We start from the raw sequence: 13,796 nt of genomic DNA on the forward strand, positions 1-13,796 counted from the left end.
TTGTTTGTAGAGAAAGTATGCACTTTGCACATACATGATGTAATGTCACCTAGTGAGAATCTTCATTGGGAGTTAAGTCTGTCTTTAGAACTATGATTGGGTATAGAGCCTTGTATACCCTAAATTTTCCTGAGATGAAACATTTATTGATTGTCTTAAGCTTGTTTCACATAGTCTTGCTTAATCCTAAACCCCAACTTTTTGCTCCATCCGAGGCCACTATTGTTACCTTGTCATGTATTAGGTGTGTTTGCTTTATGGTAATTTGATTAGAGGAGTGCACTAGCCCTTGCCACTAACATGATATACTCTTCTACTCAAATTTTCCATGGTAGGCATTAATCAATGGTGTATCTTAGGTATTATATTTTTTTATAGCAAACGTGGCTTTCACCCTTTATCTTATAGTGAATTACTATAGGATAACCATAAAGTGGAACCTAAATCCTCCATATGCCACATGTAACATGCGATGTACCACATGCCACGTGTTGAAGGATAGTAGAGCAAAACCCAACTTTCAAGGCCTTGGGCCACTAAATTAAAAAACGAAGCCAAACTTCTAATCATGGAGCTAAGGAGTGATGGCACTAGAGTATAGAGCAATAGCACTGGAGCACAGAGCAATGGCACTGGAGGATAGAGCAACTCTTGAGCATATAACCCAAGCAATGAAGAGACAAGAGCATAGAGTTACTTAGAACAATCCTAAAACATTTAACATCCTAATGCTAGAACCAACACCAAAACAGAGCTAAATGGAGTTTAACACTATTTTAACATACTAGTAAACTAAACTAATGTGAGGATATGAGTATTCCACCAACTAACATGGAATGGAACTTGGGCTTAGACCCAAGCTAAATGCAGAATAAAAACAAGCATGCAAATACAAGCTACATTGTGCCTTAAGTTAGTTGGCCATGTTCAACCTACCACTATCCTTATTATATATTTGGACCCTTTATATCCCCCCGTATCTTAGGTATTATATTTCTTTATAACAAACATGGCTTTCACCCTTTATCCTATAGTGAATTACTACAGGATAACCACGAAGCAGAACCTAATCCCTCCATATGCCATATGTAACATGCCATGTGTTAATGGACAGTAAAGCAAAACCCAAGTTTCATGGCCTTGGGCCACTAAATGAAGAAACAAAGCCAAACTTCTAATCATGGAGCTAAGGAGTGACGGCGCTAGAGCATAGAGCGACAACACTGGAGGATAAAATGACTCTTGAGCATATAACCCAAGGAATGAAGAAACAAAAGCATGGAGTGACTTAGAACAATCTTAAAACATCTAACATCCCAATGCTAAAACCAACATATAAAACAAAGCTAAATGAAGTTTAACACTATTTTAACATACTAGTAAACTAATATGAGGCTATGAGTATTCCACCAGCTAACATGGAATAGAATTTGGGCTTAGACCCAAGCCAGATGCAAAATAAAAACAAGCATGCAAATACAAGCTACACTGTGCCTTAGGTTGGTTGGCCATACTTAACCTACCACTATCCTTATTATATATTTGAAACCATTTATATCCCCCCGTATACCAGGTATAATATTTCTTAATAGCAAATGTGGCTTTCACCCTTTATCTTATAGTGAATTACCATAGGATAATCACAAAGCAGAACCTAATTCTTCCATATGCCATGTGCAAAACCCAAGTTTCATGGCCTTAGGCCACTGAATGAAGAAACAAAGCCAAACTTCTAGTCATGGAACTAAGGAGTGATGGTATTAGAGCATAGAGAAACAACACTAGAGCACAAAGCAACGGCACTAGAGCACAGAGCAATGGCACTGGAGGATAAAGTAACTCTTAAGCATATAACCCAAGGAATGAAGAGACAAGAGCACGGAGTGACTTGGAACAATCTTAGAACATTTAACATCCTAGTGCTAGGACTAACATACAAAATGGAGCTAAATGGAATTTAACACTATTTTAGCATACTAATGTGAGGATATAATTAATATGGAATGGAATTTAGGCTTAAACCCAAGCCAAATGCAGAATAAAAATAGACATGCAAGTATAAACTACATTATGCCTTAGGTTAATTGACCATGCTCAACCTACCACTACCCTTATTATAAATTTAGAACCCTTTATATCCCCCCATTCCTTTTGGTAGTAGGGAAAAAAAATTCAAAAGGATTAGCTGACAAATAATTTTTGATACCTGCAGTTACATTTATGACATTTTTCGTGTGCTCAATCATATAAACAATCAAAGATAATGATTGAAGGAAAATTGTCCATTAACAAAAATGCACTTTTATTTCCAATCAAAGGATTTTTGGTAATCCCCCTAAAAGTCCAAATTCAAACGCTTATAAATCATTTCCCCCTTGTAACTTGCTAGGGAAGTCCAAATTCAAAAACTTACAAATCCATTCCCTTTTATACTAGAATTTATTTGTTGTGTTTGGGCCAAAAACCATTATCTTTGTCTTACTCATATGTTTAACAACAAATCCATTCCCCCTTCTAGTGGAAGTTGTTTGCTATATCTAGGCTAGAAACCATCATCTTTGTCTTAGTTGCATTGAAGTTCCAGTTGTGAGGGGACCAATATCCACATTTATGAGCAACTACAGAATCATCCCAGGAAGCAAGATTGAGGAGGGAGTGTGCCCTGCCATAAGCATTTCTAGCCCATTGATGAATAGGCATAAAGAGTGGGGCAACCTGTGTCATAGTCAGTCTTAGTATGCTGTAGGATGTCCACTTTCACGTTTTCGTAAAGCCTCTAAATGAGCTTGATGAGCTCTGGTTGGGACATTTATCTCTTGAAGCTGTGTGCTTGTCAAAGGCTTTTACTATGTCGATGTAGCATACATGAACTGAAGTAGGTCCACAGAAGTGGCTACCCGCCGCATCATTAAGTGGTCAATGCAACTATAATGCAGTTGGAACCCAGCCTGCCCTCTCACTCTACATCTTTTGTCTTCTGTCCAGCACACAAGACACCTTTGGCTAGAAGCTTCGCAAAGATTGTTGAGATCAAGGGTTTCTTAAAGCATGAGAACATGATATCTCAATCTATAAGTGTCAGAAACTCAGTAGATTGTCCCCTTGTCCATCATAAATATTCTATAGACTCTAGAAAGTATCCATCTACACCTGGGTTCTTAAAGACCACCAAGAAATTTTTTGTTTATCCTGAGAAAGCACAATATTATGAGTTGAGGATAATGAACAAAAAACAGTTGTGCAACTAGTTCTTCAGAGGGTTTAACTTAAACCATAAACCCGAAATGTAGATCCTTTCTCAGGCACTCTTCAAGGCTGTTGTGCGGGATCTCGTGATCAAGAATACGCCCCTATAAATTGCAGATCTCGTAATCAATGGCTATCAAGAAGAAACTCATTGTTACCAGCAGACAGCAGCCAAGTTGTGGAAGAGGACTCGGAATTGGATCGGCATGTACGTGTAATTGATCCAGCCAACAAGCGGCCACACCTGCGCATGTAAATCAAACCAAGCAGTCACTAATCTTCCCACTGAATCCAGTAAAGTTTAGTACCCTCCAAGCATTTAGTTGCACAGAAGGATAGTCATTGCGAAGTTTTCTCTTGACAAACGACCATGACTTTCCTGCGTAGAAATAATAACACGCACGGAGCTTAATGATCAAACTCTCGACGATCAAACACGCAAAGAGCCTTACCTTCGATCACGGAAGTGAGGTACACCATGAAAACAAAATTGTTCCAAGGCCCCGATGTGAGCTGCTCGACAATAACCTGGAAATCCAAATGCAAGGTAAGAGAGAAGTTCCCCTTTTCTTTCTCTCAAGCAAACCTTCTTAGTGACCGTCTTTTGGTCGCGTTTACCAGCGAAGACGTAGTCCATGAGCTTGTGGAAAAAGTGTCCAAATGGACCCCCATACAACAAGCCATAGAGCTTGACAAAGAAAAAACAAAGTAAATTAAGATCTAGGACGAAGAACACGAAGAATTTCTTACCGCAATGAGAAGGGCGCGCCTCAGCTGGAGCTTCTTGACCCCCATGAGCTTCTGCGCGACGAGATCACTGCATCCAGCCAGCGTCCCGGCCGTGAGCGCCTGGAAATCGATCAAATGGAGGGAGGAATTCCATGAAATCGAGCAAAAAGAATCGATCTCCGGCCTACCTTGGTGGGCAAAGGATTCTTCTGCAAGGAAGTAAGGTACTTGCGCCAAGCGAGCTTGACGATCTCCATCCCTCCCCTCCAAAATTCCCCACTCTCTTCTAGTTATAGTTTTGCGCCTATCTTTCCCTAAAAGGTTTCGAGCCTTAGCCTTTCTTAAACATCGGGGATAAACCAAGAATATGCTAGTAGTTTTTGACAGGAGAATCGAACCCGAGAATTACCCTAGGGCGCTCTAGGGTTTTGGCGGCGGCTGGAGATCGATCGATTGCGCCAGGGATTCCGCGATGGTAAGCTCTTCCTTCTCAGATTGCAGCTGGGCCTAGGGGATTGATTCGTCTCTCGGCGCGTGCTATCAGCCGAAGCAGATCAGCGAGATCAAGGATTTCTTGCTGACGGTGAGGCGGAAGGACGCGCGCTCCGTCAAGATCAAGAGGAGCAAGAATGTCGTCAAGTTTAAGGTCCGCTGCAAGAAGTACCTCTACACCCTGTGCGTCTTCGACTCGGACAAGGCCGACAAGCTCAAGCAATCGCTTCCGCCTGGTGGGATTTTTCATCGTTTCGCCCCTTCTTCTTCGCTAATCCGTTCTTTGTTTTTCTTTTCCAGGCTTGACTGTGCAAGATCTCTAGGACAGCTTCGAGAAGGAAGCTCGCATTTTGTAAGAGAATGGCTTAAGTTGAATTGACGTTGTTGCGAAGGCTTTGGGTCTTTGATCTGTGTTGTTTCGAAGAAAGCTTAGCTCTGGAACTTGGTGAGCTCAAAGTTGCCGAGTTTTCCCAACTCCAAGGTGCTGCCGATTATGCTTTCATCATCCGCCAGCCAGTTCTTTCGATTCCCAACACCAGAATTGAGAAATATCAACCTGGATAGCATTCGTCATGAAGAGGAAAAATAGATGGAAGTGTACCTGCGGACCATGCTCCGCTTCCGAAATTCGTCATGGACAGAACAAGCTCAAGGCGAGCCACGAGACAAAGTGTGGGAGCATGTTGGATGCTCGCAGCATTTTACAGGGGCGATCAGGAGATCGAAGAGAGCCTCAAACACAAAAGACTATACACAAGACTCCCAAATCTGAAACATTCTTACGTTCTTAGAGGTGCTCGTCTACGATTTTGGTGACAACTTGGACACCATGCTGGGAAAGCAGCTAGTTAGCCATGACAAAGAGAGCTAGCTCGCTTACATTGTGTATGAAAAACTCGTCTTTTTCCACCAGTGAAGGCTTGTCCCACTGAGCAGTGAAGACGCGAGCTCCTGACGCCGCCTGGGGCGGCGGCTGAAGGAAAAGTCTGTGCGTCACAAATCTCTGCTTTCTTTATTTTCTCAGAGGTTAGTCCACAAGTGAAAAGAACACAAGATACCTGCCAAGCTGCCGGCATGTACTCGCGGTACTGGATGCGAGAAGCGATGGCTTTCCTCTTGGGAGGTGCATAAAGGAGAGCCTTCGTTGCCAGAACCAAGAAAAGCTTGGTGTTGCGAAGGTTACGTAGCTCTTGGACAATCAGCTCGGAAAAACGCTGGACACCGAGCGTTCTGCAAACGAGATGATATCCTTTGCTTTCAAAAGAAAGAGGTCCCTTATTCTTACCTTCGACTGGTGTAAGCAGCAGCACAGCTAGACATCCAATCCAGCCAATAAAACGAGCCAATACTGCAAAAGGACACCAAAGTTACACACCATTTCTCGACATTGTCTGAGTAAATTGGAAGAGAACCCGTCGATAAGAACTAGCTGTACTGCTTTGCCGTGGTGCTCTTGAGATATCCTGCTTGACTGGATGTGAAGGCTCTGGGAAGCAAGAAAAGAGACAAGATCGACCGAGGACTTGAATGAAAACTGCCGGTTCCTTACCTTGAGAGATGCCAGGAATTCAAAGCTCTTGAAACACCTCAAGCAATAAAAGCGTCTCAGGCTGGCCCTCAAAACCTCCTCTCCTTGCTCTTCCAAGCAAATCGAATTCGAAGCTGTATCATCCTTATGTGCCGCTAAAGTGTTCTAAACGTCAGAACTTTGCTCTCTAAGAAACTGATAGAAAAGTTTACCATTAATACGAGCTTTGAGCACGCTGGTCAGACGCGCTATGTCGAATCTCCCATCCAGATCAAACATGAGAACCACAGCTTCCGATCCTCCGTAAGAAACTCCGTTAAAACTTGCTGGAAGAATACACGAAACAGCAGCCTGGAAAAAGAAAAGACGATCGAATTCACAAAGTCTAGAAAAAGAACGAGCGAATGAACGAACGAAAGCGCGAACCTGGATAAGCAATTCAGTCTTTCCAGACCCACTAGGCCCAGCAATCTCCAAGACATGCCCCGGCCTGAGCGCAGCTCGATCCAGAGGAGGAGCAATCGAAACAACCGGAGGCCGCCTCAAATCTCCTGCTCTTCCAATCCCACATTCTCTCCTGCTCTCGCTCCTCTTGCTCGCCCAGCCCTGGAACGCGTCCACAGCGGTCTCGTCCGTGGCACACCACCCGCAAACTTGATCCGGCGTCACAGTCACGCTCTCCACATCCAATTCTCTCTTCCTGCTGGAGCTGGAATCGCCTGCTTGCGACCTCCGGCGCCATCGCGGCGCTACTGGAGCACGGCGCTTGCGTATCCATCCCTCGCTTTTCTTCCTTCTCGGCATTCCAACCTAAGTATATGAAAAGAATTAAACGTAAAGTTTATAGATCCAATTGTCCTGGAGAAAGCATGAATTCAGCGATAGTTCCAAGTAGATGAGAGAAAAAAAGTTTTGGCTTACCAGTTTTACAAAAGCTTCAATTGTCTTGTCACCGAATCAACGAGAGGTTTGGGTCCTGCGGATGAAATGCAAGTTACGCAAAATCGAACGAGGGAAAATGTGTGAAACCTGGTCCAATCACCAGCACCGTCTTCGAGCCTGCTGCTACCTGTTTGAATCAAACACAAGTATTTTTGTTTCTTTCAGTAGCAAGCCTGAGAACAAAAGAAGAACGAAAGAAAAAAAAGTGGAAGACGAACTATAGATTTTAAAAGAGATCACCATACCTGAGTGCGACCTGCATCGGCGATTGTAAAAGTTGGCAGTCCGGCTCTCTCGGCTTTTGCTTTCAGATCATTCCTGTTAAGATTTATGATGAGCGAGCGATGATCTTTCTGGGAATGGTTTTAAGTCTCACATTTCTGGTTCGTGCTTGCAGCTGACAACGATCTTGGGTTGGCCGCAAGATTCCCACTTGCTCAGCAGCGATCGATTGCTGGATGAAAAAAACGTGTGAGGAAGTTTTGCGATAAACCGAGAACGTACCTTTGCATGAGATCGCTGTATATGCCCACTGCTGCATCTGGAGGAAAGAATTCACAAAATCGTCAGGAAAAGCAAAGGAGAAAAGAAAGAAGCAAACACTTTGGGAAGAAAAACTCACGAGCACACTGAGAGGCAATCTTTCCTCCTCCCATCTTCAAATCCATTCGCACAACAAACACCTGCGCAAACAAAAGAAAGAGCTCAGATATTCAAAGGTCGAGGAGAGACAACAGTACCATTTTGAGCTCGCCAGTTTGATCCGAGTTGATAACGCTGCTACCGCTAGAGCTGGACGATCCAGACGCAGCAGCATTGCCTCTTCTAGCCTTGCTACCAGAACGAGGAGCAGCGGGGGTAAAAAGAGCCTTGCCGGCATTCTTTGGAAGCTCTGTCCACAATCCCAGCGTGAATCCCAGTATGAGCCCCGGCAAGAAGTAGGAGATTTTGAGCGCAATCGTCAGCCAGGTCTCCCTGCCGCTGGCGCTGGCGCTGGCGCCGATTTCCTGCCGGAAAAGAAAAGAATCGAATCGATTCGATCGATACGGCGAAGGAATGCGCTCGATTGACGAGATTAGGGCGAGGAAATACCTGACGAGCTCGGGGCGAGCGCTGCAGTGGCTGCTTGTGGCTTCGCCAATGCGGCTTCTCCTCGCGCTTCATCATCCCTCTCTCTCCTCCACCAAAATTGTGGGGTTCGAATCTCTTCAAGTATAGTCTAGGGTTCGAATCTCGACACAAAGTTTTGAGGTTCGAATCTCCTGAATTACACATTAAAATTCGAAGGTTCGAATCTCTTCAAGTAAAGAAAGTTTAAGGAAGTTCTAAGCCAGCGATGGCGGCATCGCTTGGCGCAGCATTTCCAGGGATTTCCAGCTCCTTCTCGAGGGATCGCGAGCATCATCGCCGGCGTGGCCATGGAGGAGTCCCTGTTGCGGCTAACAGCAGTGGAGGCGGGGGTGGGATCAAGACTTCGACGTCCCCAGTGGGGGATTTCGGGCTCAATCTGGCGGAATACGAGGCGCTGCCATCGATTCAAGCTCCCAAGCGTGTTGTTCTTGTCCGCCATGGCCAGAGTACGTGGAATGAGGTAGGACGCATCCAAGGCAGCTCCGATTTCGCTGTTCTCACGCCCAAAGGTGAGATTCAAGCCGAGACTTCCAGGCAGATGTTGATTGGGGACTCCTTTGATGCCTGCTTTCACAGGTTCTTCTCATTCTTTTCTTACATTGTAGGAATTTCGTTTCGTTTCTCCATGATCAGGCGATCACAATTTCATACTTTTCTTTTCCTCTTTGCAGCCCACTCGCAAGGGCCAAACGAACAGCGGAGATAATATGGGCTGCGAGACCACGTCCAATGTTGTCAGTGGATGACCTTCGTGAGATTGATCTCTATGCTTTTCAGGTGCGTGAAAAAATATTCTGTTTGGTCGATGTTCCTATCATTCTTTCTCCTTTGCAGGGTCTAATGAAGAATGAAGGAAAACAGCGTTATGGTGATGCATATAGGAAATGGCAAATCGATGCTCCCAACTTTGTCATTGATGGTCACTTTCCAGTCCGAGAACTTTGGGTCCGGGCACAGAATTGTTGGAGCAGGATTTTAAGCTCCCAAGGCTCTTCAATTCTTGTGGTGGCTCACAATGCTGTGAACCAGGCACTTGTTGCCACTGCCGCTGGTATACCAGGAGCTCCTTTTTTCTTTTTTCTTTCTCTCACCTTTTATGTGGTGATTGACAGGATTGGGACCACATTACTTTAGACAACTTTTGCAGAGCAACTGTGGAGTGACCGTGCTTGATTTTACACCACGTTTTAGTGGTGATGGGCCTCCATACACTTGTCTCGACAGACTTAATCAGGTATATTCTATAGTTGCTTCTATTTTCTTTTGCTGATTCCAGTTCTGTAATAGACTCCAAGTCCACCAGTTGCTGCGGGTGGAGGAAGAAAAGCACGGTGCTGCCTTGTTCTTGTTTGCCACGGAGCTACTGAAAGTACTGTTCAGGTAACAGACTTGAGAATCATGCGTGCGTTTTATTTGTTGTTCGTGATTGTGTTCGTCTCTGCAAAACTTGACAGAAAAAATTAAGCTGCGAGGATATGTGACATGGGATTAAAAAGTTGAGAGACTGCGGTAAGCGCTTGTGTTTGAAAAGTGATGCTAATAGATGCGAAAATTGCATTGCGTATGTCTTCTAGTACTAGACTTGATCGAATATTTTTGTGCTTGCAGAAGCGATTTCCATCCTCGGACAAGGAAACCATGAACATGCTGGGAGTTATTCAGGTTTGGTAGTTTTTTACACAAGCTCATGTATTGATAGGATGCACTGTTTGACAGTCACGTAAGACAGCAGAATTACTGCTTGATGTTAGAGCAGGAAACATTTTTTCCGGTCCGCAACCTTGCTCTGTGAGCACGGCAGCTTCAATCGCCGAGGTTTCTTTCATATGCTCTGAAATTCTTTTTCAAGCTAAACGTTTTCTTTTTTTTTTTCCTTTTTCTCGCAGGTTCAAGAGGCTGCTGATTGTCTGGGAGCTGACTGCGTTCCCAGATACGTAGAGGTTCAAACACTACCTGAATTAGACGACATGAATTGGGGAGCTTGGCAGGCAAGTTTTTCCCATTCTCGACTCACTCTTTGTCTTAAACTGTGTATTTTCTCATGGGACATTCCAGGGGAAACTGAAAGAAGAAGTCGCCCATCATGAACGATGGCAGGACTTTCTCCAGCACGAGACCGTCGAGGGAGCCGAAAGCTTGTCACACCTGTGGGAGCGAGCTGGAAACGCCTGGAAGAAACTCACGCTCAGCCTCAAGGATCTGGAAGGCACAGAAAACAGCACGGCTGTGGTGGTGGCTCACGAGACGGTTCTCACGGCTTTGCTCGCCCACTGCCTCGATCTCTCGCAGGCCTTCCTCGGATCCTTTCGATTGGACACCGCTGGAGTGTGCGTGATCGATTTTCCCGATGGATACTCCGGCAAGGGCGTGGTTCGCTGCTGGAACTACACGGCCCATCTCGGGCGATGGGCGGTCCCGGTTACGCGCCCAACGCTGGGAGACGAGGAGTTCTAAGGAGACGCGCGAAAGCAAAGATTTTAAATTTGAAGCTGGTCGGGGGTTCGAAACCCGGCATAAGGGAACAAAATCTAGTCTCCAATTTAGGGTTCTTCGTTTGTTCCATGGCGACGGTGGCAGCGCAGATATCCTCGCGCGGGGCGAATCTCATTGCTGTGATTGCGGACGAGGTGTGTGTCGTCGCAGGCACTGGCGAGAATCCGGGCTGAATGATTTTGGGGTTTTCCAGGACACCGTGACGGGATTCTTGCTGGCAGGAGTAGGGAATGTGGATCTGCGCCGCAAGACGAACTATCTCCTCGTGGATTCCAGTAATGCCCAGCTCCCCTTTGTTTGCTAAGAATCTGTGATCTCTTCCTCCGCAGAGACGACTGTCAAGACGATTGAGGAGACATTCCGGGATTTCACCACCAGGGAGGACATTGCCGTCATCTTGATCTCGCAATACGTGAGTTTCTTCGCAAATCCAATCCTCCAACAACATATCTCTTGCTTGTTCTTGGCAGATCGCAAACATGATTCGCCTCACGATCGACGCCTACAGCAATCCCATACCCGCGATTCTGGAGATCCCGTCCAAGGATCACCCCTACGATCCATCGCAAGACTCCATCTTGTCTCGTGTCAAGCACATGTTCTCCGGCGAGCCCGCGAGCGCTTCCAGACAATAGGAAAGATCTCTTCGCGAATAATAAACCCTAGCTGAGATTTTAGGGTTCTTCGCGGCTATGGATACCAAGCAATGGATCGAGGCTGGGCTGAGGAAATTCCAGGAAGTGAGGAGCCGGCGCCAGCAGCTCCGGAGCGAGGCTGCCGCGGAGGTGATGGTGGATCCTCGCGTCATTCTCACCAGGAAGGCAATCTACGCGCTCGCAATCGGCTGGATGGGCGCCTTGGGGTATCTCTACACGATCAATCGATCCTGGGACAAGGCCGCTGAGAAGTCCGCCGCCGCCGCCGCCGCCGCGAACAGCCGCCAGCGCGATGGGATCTAATCGATCGCTCTTTCTTTCCTCGCGAAAATGCAGGTAGTGTTCTTCCAATTTCTCTCTAGTTTGCTAAGAAAGGGATCCTCTAGAATAAATCCGGCAGCTGGACGATCTAATCTCTAGAATCTCCTCATCGATTGAGCGAGGACAATCTCCTCGACTGGGCTGCGATGATCTGGGCAGTGGAGGGGCTTTGTGAGACGAAGATTTGGAAGCCATCGTCCCAGGCGGGGCTCATCCCATCCGCGAAGAGCTGCCACACGAGAGATCCCGCCGCGGCGCCGCCGGTCCTGGCCGATGCGTAGACAGTGGAGTAGAGTGTGCTGAGGAATCGATCGCGCTGCCCCACGACATAGCCGGGGAGCCGGTCGGATTTGCCAAACTCCGCGAAGAGCACGGGCTTTTGGAGCACCGTCGTGGCATCGTCGATGTGTTCTTGGACCCAGGAGGAGAGGAACTGGAGCTGGGCATCGATGCTCGCTCCCGGAAGCCTGGGAGAAGAAAGATCGTCACTCTCACTTGATCAAGGTGGGATTTTTGTCATACCAGAGATCGGGATAGCTGTGGACAGTGGCAAAATCGATGCTGGGGATTTGGTTGTGCCGCAGGAAATCACTGCCCAGATTGCTACTCCAGCTTCCAGGGCTTGTTCTTGCGGGATCTTTGTAAAAGCCTTCCATTCCAACGTCGACGAGGTGGTTAACGTCGAGAGATTTGATAAAGGATGACATCTCTTTGATCCAGGCCTGGAAAAAAAGTGTTTTTTAGTGATCGAGAGAGTTATAGATGCTTGCCTCGAGGGTGTTGCCGGATGGATCGCTGGGGATTCTTGGCTCGTTCATGAGCTCCCATGCAAAGATTGTTGGGTCGTCGCGGTACGCGATCTTGGTGATGGTGTTCACTCTCGTCACCACTGTCTGCAAAAGAAAATAGAGGATTTTGAGCAATCTTGTTATGTTCTTCCATTTTACTTCCAATGAAAGAAAGCTTTCATTTTTCTATGGAATCCCCGTGACCCTCGAGTCAAGATGAAACAGAGGTCTTAAGTTTAAAGACAAACTTCACTGTATAATCAATCTCAAAATAAGATTGACTATGTGGCTTTGGCTTTTCAAGCGGTTCCTAATCTCTATCACTCTTGAGTTCTTCCCAAACTTCTCCCACCAAGAAAGAAGTAGAGCTTGAAAGCTATTTCCTTGATGGGAGAAGTTTACAAAGATCTCCCTCCTCGCAAAGAAAAAAAACATAACTTTTCGATCGAGCTACTGACCTGGATGTAGTTCCGAAAGTAAGATTTGATGGTGGGCTCGCTGAAGAACGCATCGTCGGAGCTGCAAGCAATGCCTGCTTGCCGAGCCCATTTCACGTACTGGCTCTTCCCTCCCAGCGAATCGTAGTTGTCGCTCAAGCTTAGCAGCAGCCTCACACCCTGACTCCTCGCTTCAGCGATGACAAAGTCGAGCGCCTTCAAAGTCCAGACAAGATCACAAAAACAAAGTGTGAGTTTATACATCTCTAAACAAAGAACTAAGATATGACAATGAGCAAAGACAAAGAGTTTTGTTGTTTCACCTGAAGCGATTGCTCGCTGTAAACTCCGGGGCGGAGCTGGATGGCGTTGTAGCCACCGTCATTGAAAGCCCAAGTTCGTGCCACGGTGAGGCCCAGACTCGAGGCTTGCCGGAGGAAGCCGCTGACTTGATCTCTCGACTCGCAGGCCACTCGGGTCATCCAGTAGGCGTTGAAGCCATTGACGTAGAACAAGCGGCCGTCGAGAGTGAATCGCGTGCCGCTTCGTGTCACGAATCCTCCCCCGATCGGTCGTGGGCTGATCTTCTCTGAGTCGAAGTTGCTACTTTGAGCTAGACTAGAACTAGCTACTGAGCTTCTAAGAGTCGAGACTATCAGAAGAAGTAGAGCAACCTGTGCTCGTGACTGTGATGATCTTGATCTAGCTAAGTGCATTGTCTTGGAAACGCAAGAATCTCAAGGAGGGAGTGGAAGAACTTGGAGTCTTTCACTGTTTTACCAGGCAAGGGCTTGTTAAGAAATGTTACAGGTTTGCTCTTGAGGGAACTTATATAAGTCATGTGTTCTAGGATCTGGCAGCAAAACGGCCCAAACAGTTTCCACAATGCAGGCCAGAAAACCGACACAGACTAACGTGTGTGAGCTCGTTTCACAGTTTTTTAAGATCTTTGGTGTTTCTTCCTCCTGGACTCCGAACAGAACGAAGCCAATGAGATAAAAGAGGAAAACGTTTCTCTGAGCAAAGCTTTGCG

The 13,796-nt window shown here is 46.3% G+C and overlaps 6 protein-coding genes across 10 annotated transcripts; 2 read left to right on the forward strand and 4 right to left on the reverse strand.

Moving 5' to 3' along the window:
* Positions 1–3,155: 3,155 nt before the first annotated feature.
* On the reverse strand, positions 3,156–4,299 carry LOC9654771 (peroxisomal membrane protein PMP22). Its single transcript, XM_002983315.2, has 7 exons — positions 4,164–4,299; positions 3,997–4,095; positions 3,833–3,934; positions 3,699–3,774; positions 3,555–3,625; positions 3,405–3,490; positions 3,156–3,350 (listed from the first exon to the last, which is right to left on the reverse strand). The coding sequence occupies exons 1-7, from the start codon at positions 4,230–4,232 to the stop codon at positions 3,299–3,301; spliced, it is 555 nt and encodes a 184-aa protein (XP_002983361.1). The 5' UTR covers positions 4,233–4,299; the 3' UTR covers positions 3,156–3,298.
* Positions 4,300–4,347: 48 nt separating this feature from the next.
* LOC9654772 (60S ribosomal protein L38) lies at positions 4,348–4,869 on the forward strand. The gene is made up of 3 exons (XM_002983189.2): positions 4,348–4,450; positions 4,520–4,703; positions 4,768–4,869. Exons 1-3 carry the CDS (start codon positions 4,448–4,450, stop codon positions 4,788–4,790), a joined length of 210 nt encoding a protein of 69 aa, XP_002983235.1. The 5' UTR covers positions 4,348–4,447; the 3' UTR covers positions 4,791–4,869.
* On the reverse strand, positions 4,790–6,974 carry LOC9654497 (DNA repair protein XRCC2 homolog). 2 transcript variants are annotated; one of them, XM_002983316.2, is made up of 10 exons: positions 6,917–6,974; positions 6,422–6,853; positions 6,208–6,346; positions 6,017–6,150; positions 5,880–5,953; positions 5,753–5,815; positions 5,526–5,697; positions 5,348–5,470; positions 5,251–5,299; positions 4,790–5,199 (listed from the first exon to the last, which is right to left on the reverse strand). In XM_002983316.2, exons 2-9 carry the CDS (start codon positions 6,797–6,799, stop codon positions 5,255–5,257), a joined length of 1,128 nt encoding a protein of 375 aa, XP_002983362.1. In that variant the 5' UTR covers positions 6,800–6,853; positions 6,917–6,974; the 3' UTR covers positions 4,790–5,199; positions 5,251–5,254. The 2 variants fall into 2 exon arrangements, 1 of the variants encoding a protein (XP_002983362.1); XR_002993984.1 differs by having other exon boundaries at positions 4,816–5,023; positions 5,069–5,299.
* A 15-nt stretch (positions 6,975–6,989) lies between these two features.
* On the reverse strand, positions 6,990–8,101 carry LOC9654773 (peptidyl-tRNA hydrolase 2, mitochondrial). Its single transcript, XM_024688248.1, has 6 exons — positions 8,030–8,101; positions 7,678–7,944; positions 7,560–7,620; positions 7,442–7,478; positions 7,183–7,255; positions 6,990–7,064 (listed from the first exon to the last, which is right to left on the reverse strand). Exons 1-6 carry the CDS (start codon positions 8,099–8,101, stop codon positions 6,990–6,992), a joined length of 585 nt encoding a protein of 194 aa, XP_024544016.1.
* A 42-nt stretch (positions 8,102–8,143) lies between these two features.
* On the forward strand, positions 8,144–11,548 carry LOC9654774 (probable 2-carboxy-D-arabinitol-1-phosphatase). Of its 4 annotated transcripts, XM_024688219.1 has the most exons (12): positions 8,152–8,644; positions 8,740–8,845; positions 8,903–9,119; positions 9,181–9,302; positions 9,356–9,448; positions 9,677–9,730; positions 9,785–9,883; positions 9,955–10,056; positions 10,124–10,695; positions 10,755–10,836; positions 10,891–10,973; positions 11,032–11,538. In XM_024688219.1, the coding sequence occupies exons 1-9, from the start codon at positions 8,274–8,276 to the stop codon at positions 10,520–10,522; spliced, it is 1,563 nt and encodes a 520-aa protein (XP_024543987.1). In that variant the 5' UTR covers positions 8,152–8,273; the 3' UTR covers positions 10,523–10,695; positions 10,755–10,836; positions 10,891–10,973; positions 11,032–11,538. The 4 variants fall into 4 exon arrangements, with proteins under 4 accessions (XP_024543988.1, XP_024543987.1, XP_024543989.1 ...); XM_024688220.1 differs by lacking the exons at positions 10,755–10,836; positions 10,891–10,973; positions 11,032–11,538 and adding an exon at positions 9,523–9,577 and having other exon boundaries at positions 8,144–8,644; positions 10,124–10,481; XM_024688221.1 differs by lacking the exons at positions 8,152–8,644; positions 8,740–8,845; positions 8,903–9,119; positions 9,181–9,302 and having other exon boundaries at positions 9,354–9,448; positions 11,032–11,548.
* A 68-nt stretch (positions 11,549–11,616) lies between these two features.
* LOC9654499 (mannan endo-1,4-beta-mannosidase 1) lies at positions 11,617–13,535 on the reverse strand. The gene is made up of 5 exons (XM_024688224.1): positions 13,087–13,535; positions 12,785–12,979; positions 12,309–12,431; positions 12,061–12,260; positions 11,617–12,005 (listed from the first exon to the last, which is right to left on the reverse strand). Exons 1-5 carry the CDS (start codon positions 13,477–13,479, stop codon positions 11,645–11,647), a joined length of 1,272 nt encoding a protein of 423 aa, XP_024543992.1. The 5' UTR covers positions 13,480–13,535; the 3' UTR covers positions 11,617–11,644.
* Between the last annotated feature and the right edge of the window lie 261 nt (positions 13,536–13,796).

The sequence above is a fragment of the Selaginella moellendorffii genome, unplaced genomic scaffold (genome assembly GCF_000143415.4).
Source record: "Selaginella moellendorffii unplaced genomic scaffold, v1.0 SELMOscaffold_57, whole genome shotgun sequence".
In the NCBI taxonomy this organism is placed as follows: domain Eukaryota; kingdom Viridiplantae; phylum Streptophyta; class Lycopodiopsida; order Selaginellales; family Selaginellaceae; genus Selaginella; species Selaginella moellendorffii.

Bases quoted from the DNA above. Each gene is read 5' to 3' on its own strand.
- LOC9654771 (XM_002983315.2), bottom strand. From the start codon at position 4,232: ATGGAGATCGTCAAGCTCGCTTGGCGCAAGTACCTTACTTCCTTGCAG. The intron at 3,935-3,996 runs GTAAGAAATTCT...TTCTTTGTCAAG, and splicing joins GGCGCGCCCTTCTCATTGCG to CTCTATGGCTTGTTGTATGG. The intron at 3,775-3,832 runs GTTTGCTTGAGA...TTGGATTTCCAG, and splicing joins AAAAGACGGTCACTAAGAAG to GTTATTGTCGAGCAGCTCAC.
- LOC9654772 (XM_002983189.2), top strand. The intron at 4,704-4,767 runs GTGGGATTTTTC...TTTCTTTTCCAG, and splicing joins CAAGCAATCGCTTCCGCCTG to GCTTGACTGTGCAAGATCTC.
- LOC9654497 (XM_002983316.2), bottom strand. From the start codon at position 6,799: ATGCCGAGAAGGAAGAAAAGCGAGGGATGGATACGCAAGCGCCGTGCT. The intron at 5,954-6,016 runs GTAAGGAACCGG...CTTGCTTCCCAG, and splicing joins AATTCCTGGCATCTCTCAAG to AGCCTTCACATCCAGTCAAG. The intron at 5,816-5,879 runs GTTCTCTTCCAA...GTCCTTTTGCAG, and splicing joins CAGCTAGTTCTTATCGACGG to TATTGGCTCGTTTTATTGGC.
- LOC9654773 (XM_024688248.1), bottom strand. From the start codon at position 8,101: ATGAAGCGCGAGGAGAAGCCGCATTGGCGAAGCCACAAGCAGCCACTG. The intron at 7,479-7,559 runs GTGAGTTTTTCT...TCTTTCCTCCAG, and splicing joins GATTGCCTCTCAGTGTGCTC to ATGCAGCAGTGGGCATATAC. The intron at 7,256-7,441 runs GTACGTTCTCGG...AAATCTTAACAG, and splicing joins TACAGCGATCTCATGCAAAG to GAATGATCTGAAAGCAAAAG.
- LOC9654774 (XM_024688219.1), top strand. From the start codon at position 8,274: ATGGCGGCATCGCTTGGCGCAGCATTTCCAGGGATTTCCAGCTCCTTC. The intron at 9,120-9,180 runs GTATACCAGGAG...GGTGATTGACAG, and splicing joins ACTTGTTGCCACTGCCGCTG to GATTGGGACCACATTACTTT. The intron at 9,884-9,954 runs GTTTCTTTCATA...TTTTTCTCGCAG, and splicing joins CGGCAGCTTCAATCGCCGAG to GTTCAAGAGGCTGCTGATTG.
- LOC9654499 (XM_024688224.1), bottom strand. From the start codon at position 13,479: ATGCACTTAGCTAGATCAAGATCATCACAGTCACGAGCACAGGTTGCT. The intron at 12,980-13,086 runs GTGAAACAACAA...TGGACTTTGAAG, and splicing joins ACAGCGAGCAATCGCTTCAG to GCGCTCGACTTTGTCATCGC. The intron at 12,006-12,060 runs GTATGACAAAAA...TTCTTCTCCCAG, and splicing joins CACAGCTATCCCGATCTCTG to GCTTCCGGGAGCGAGCATCG.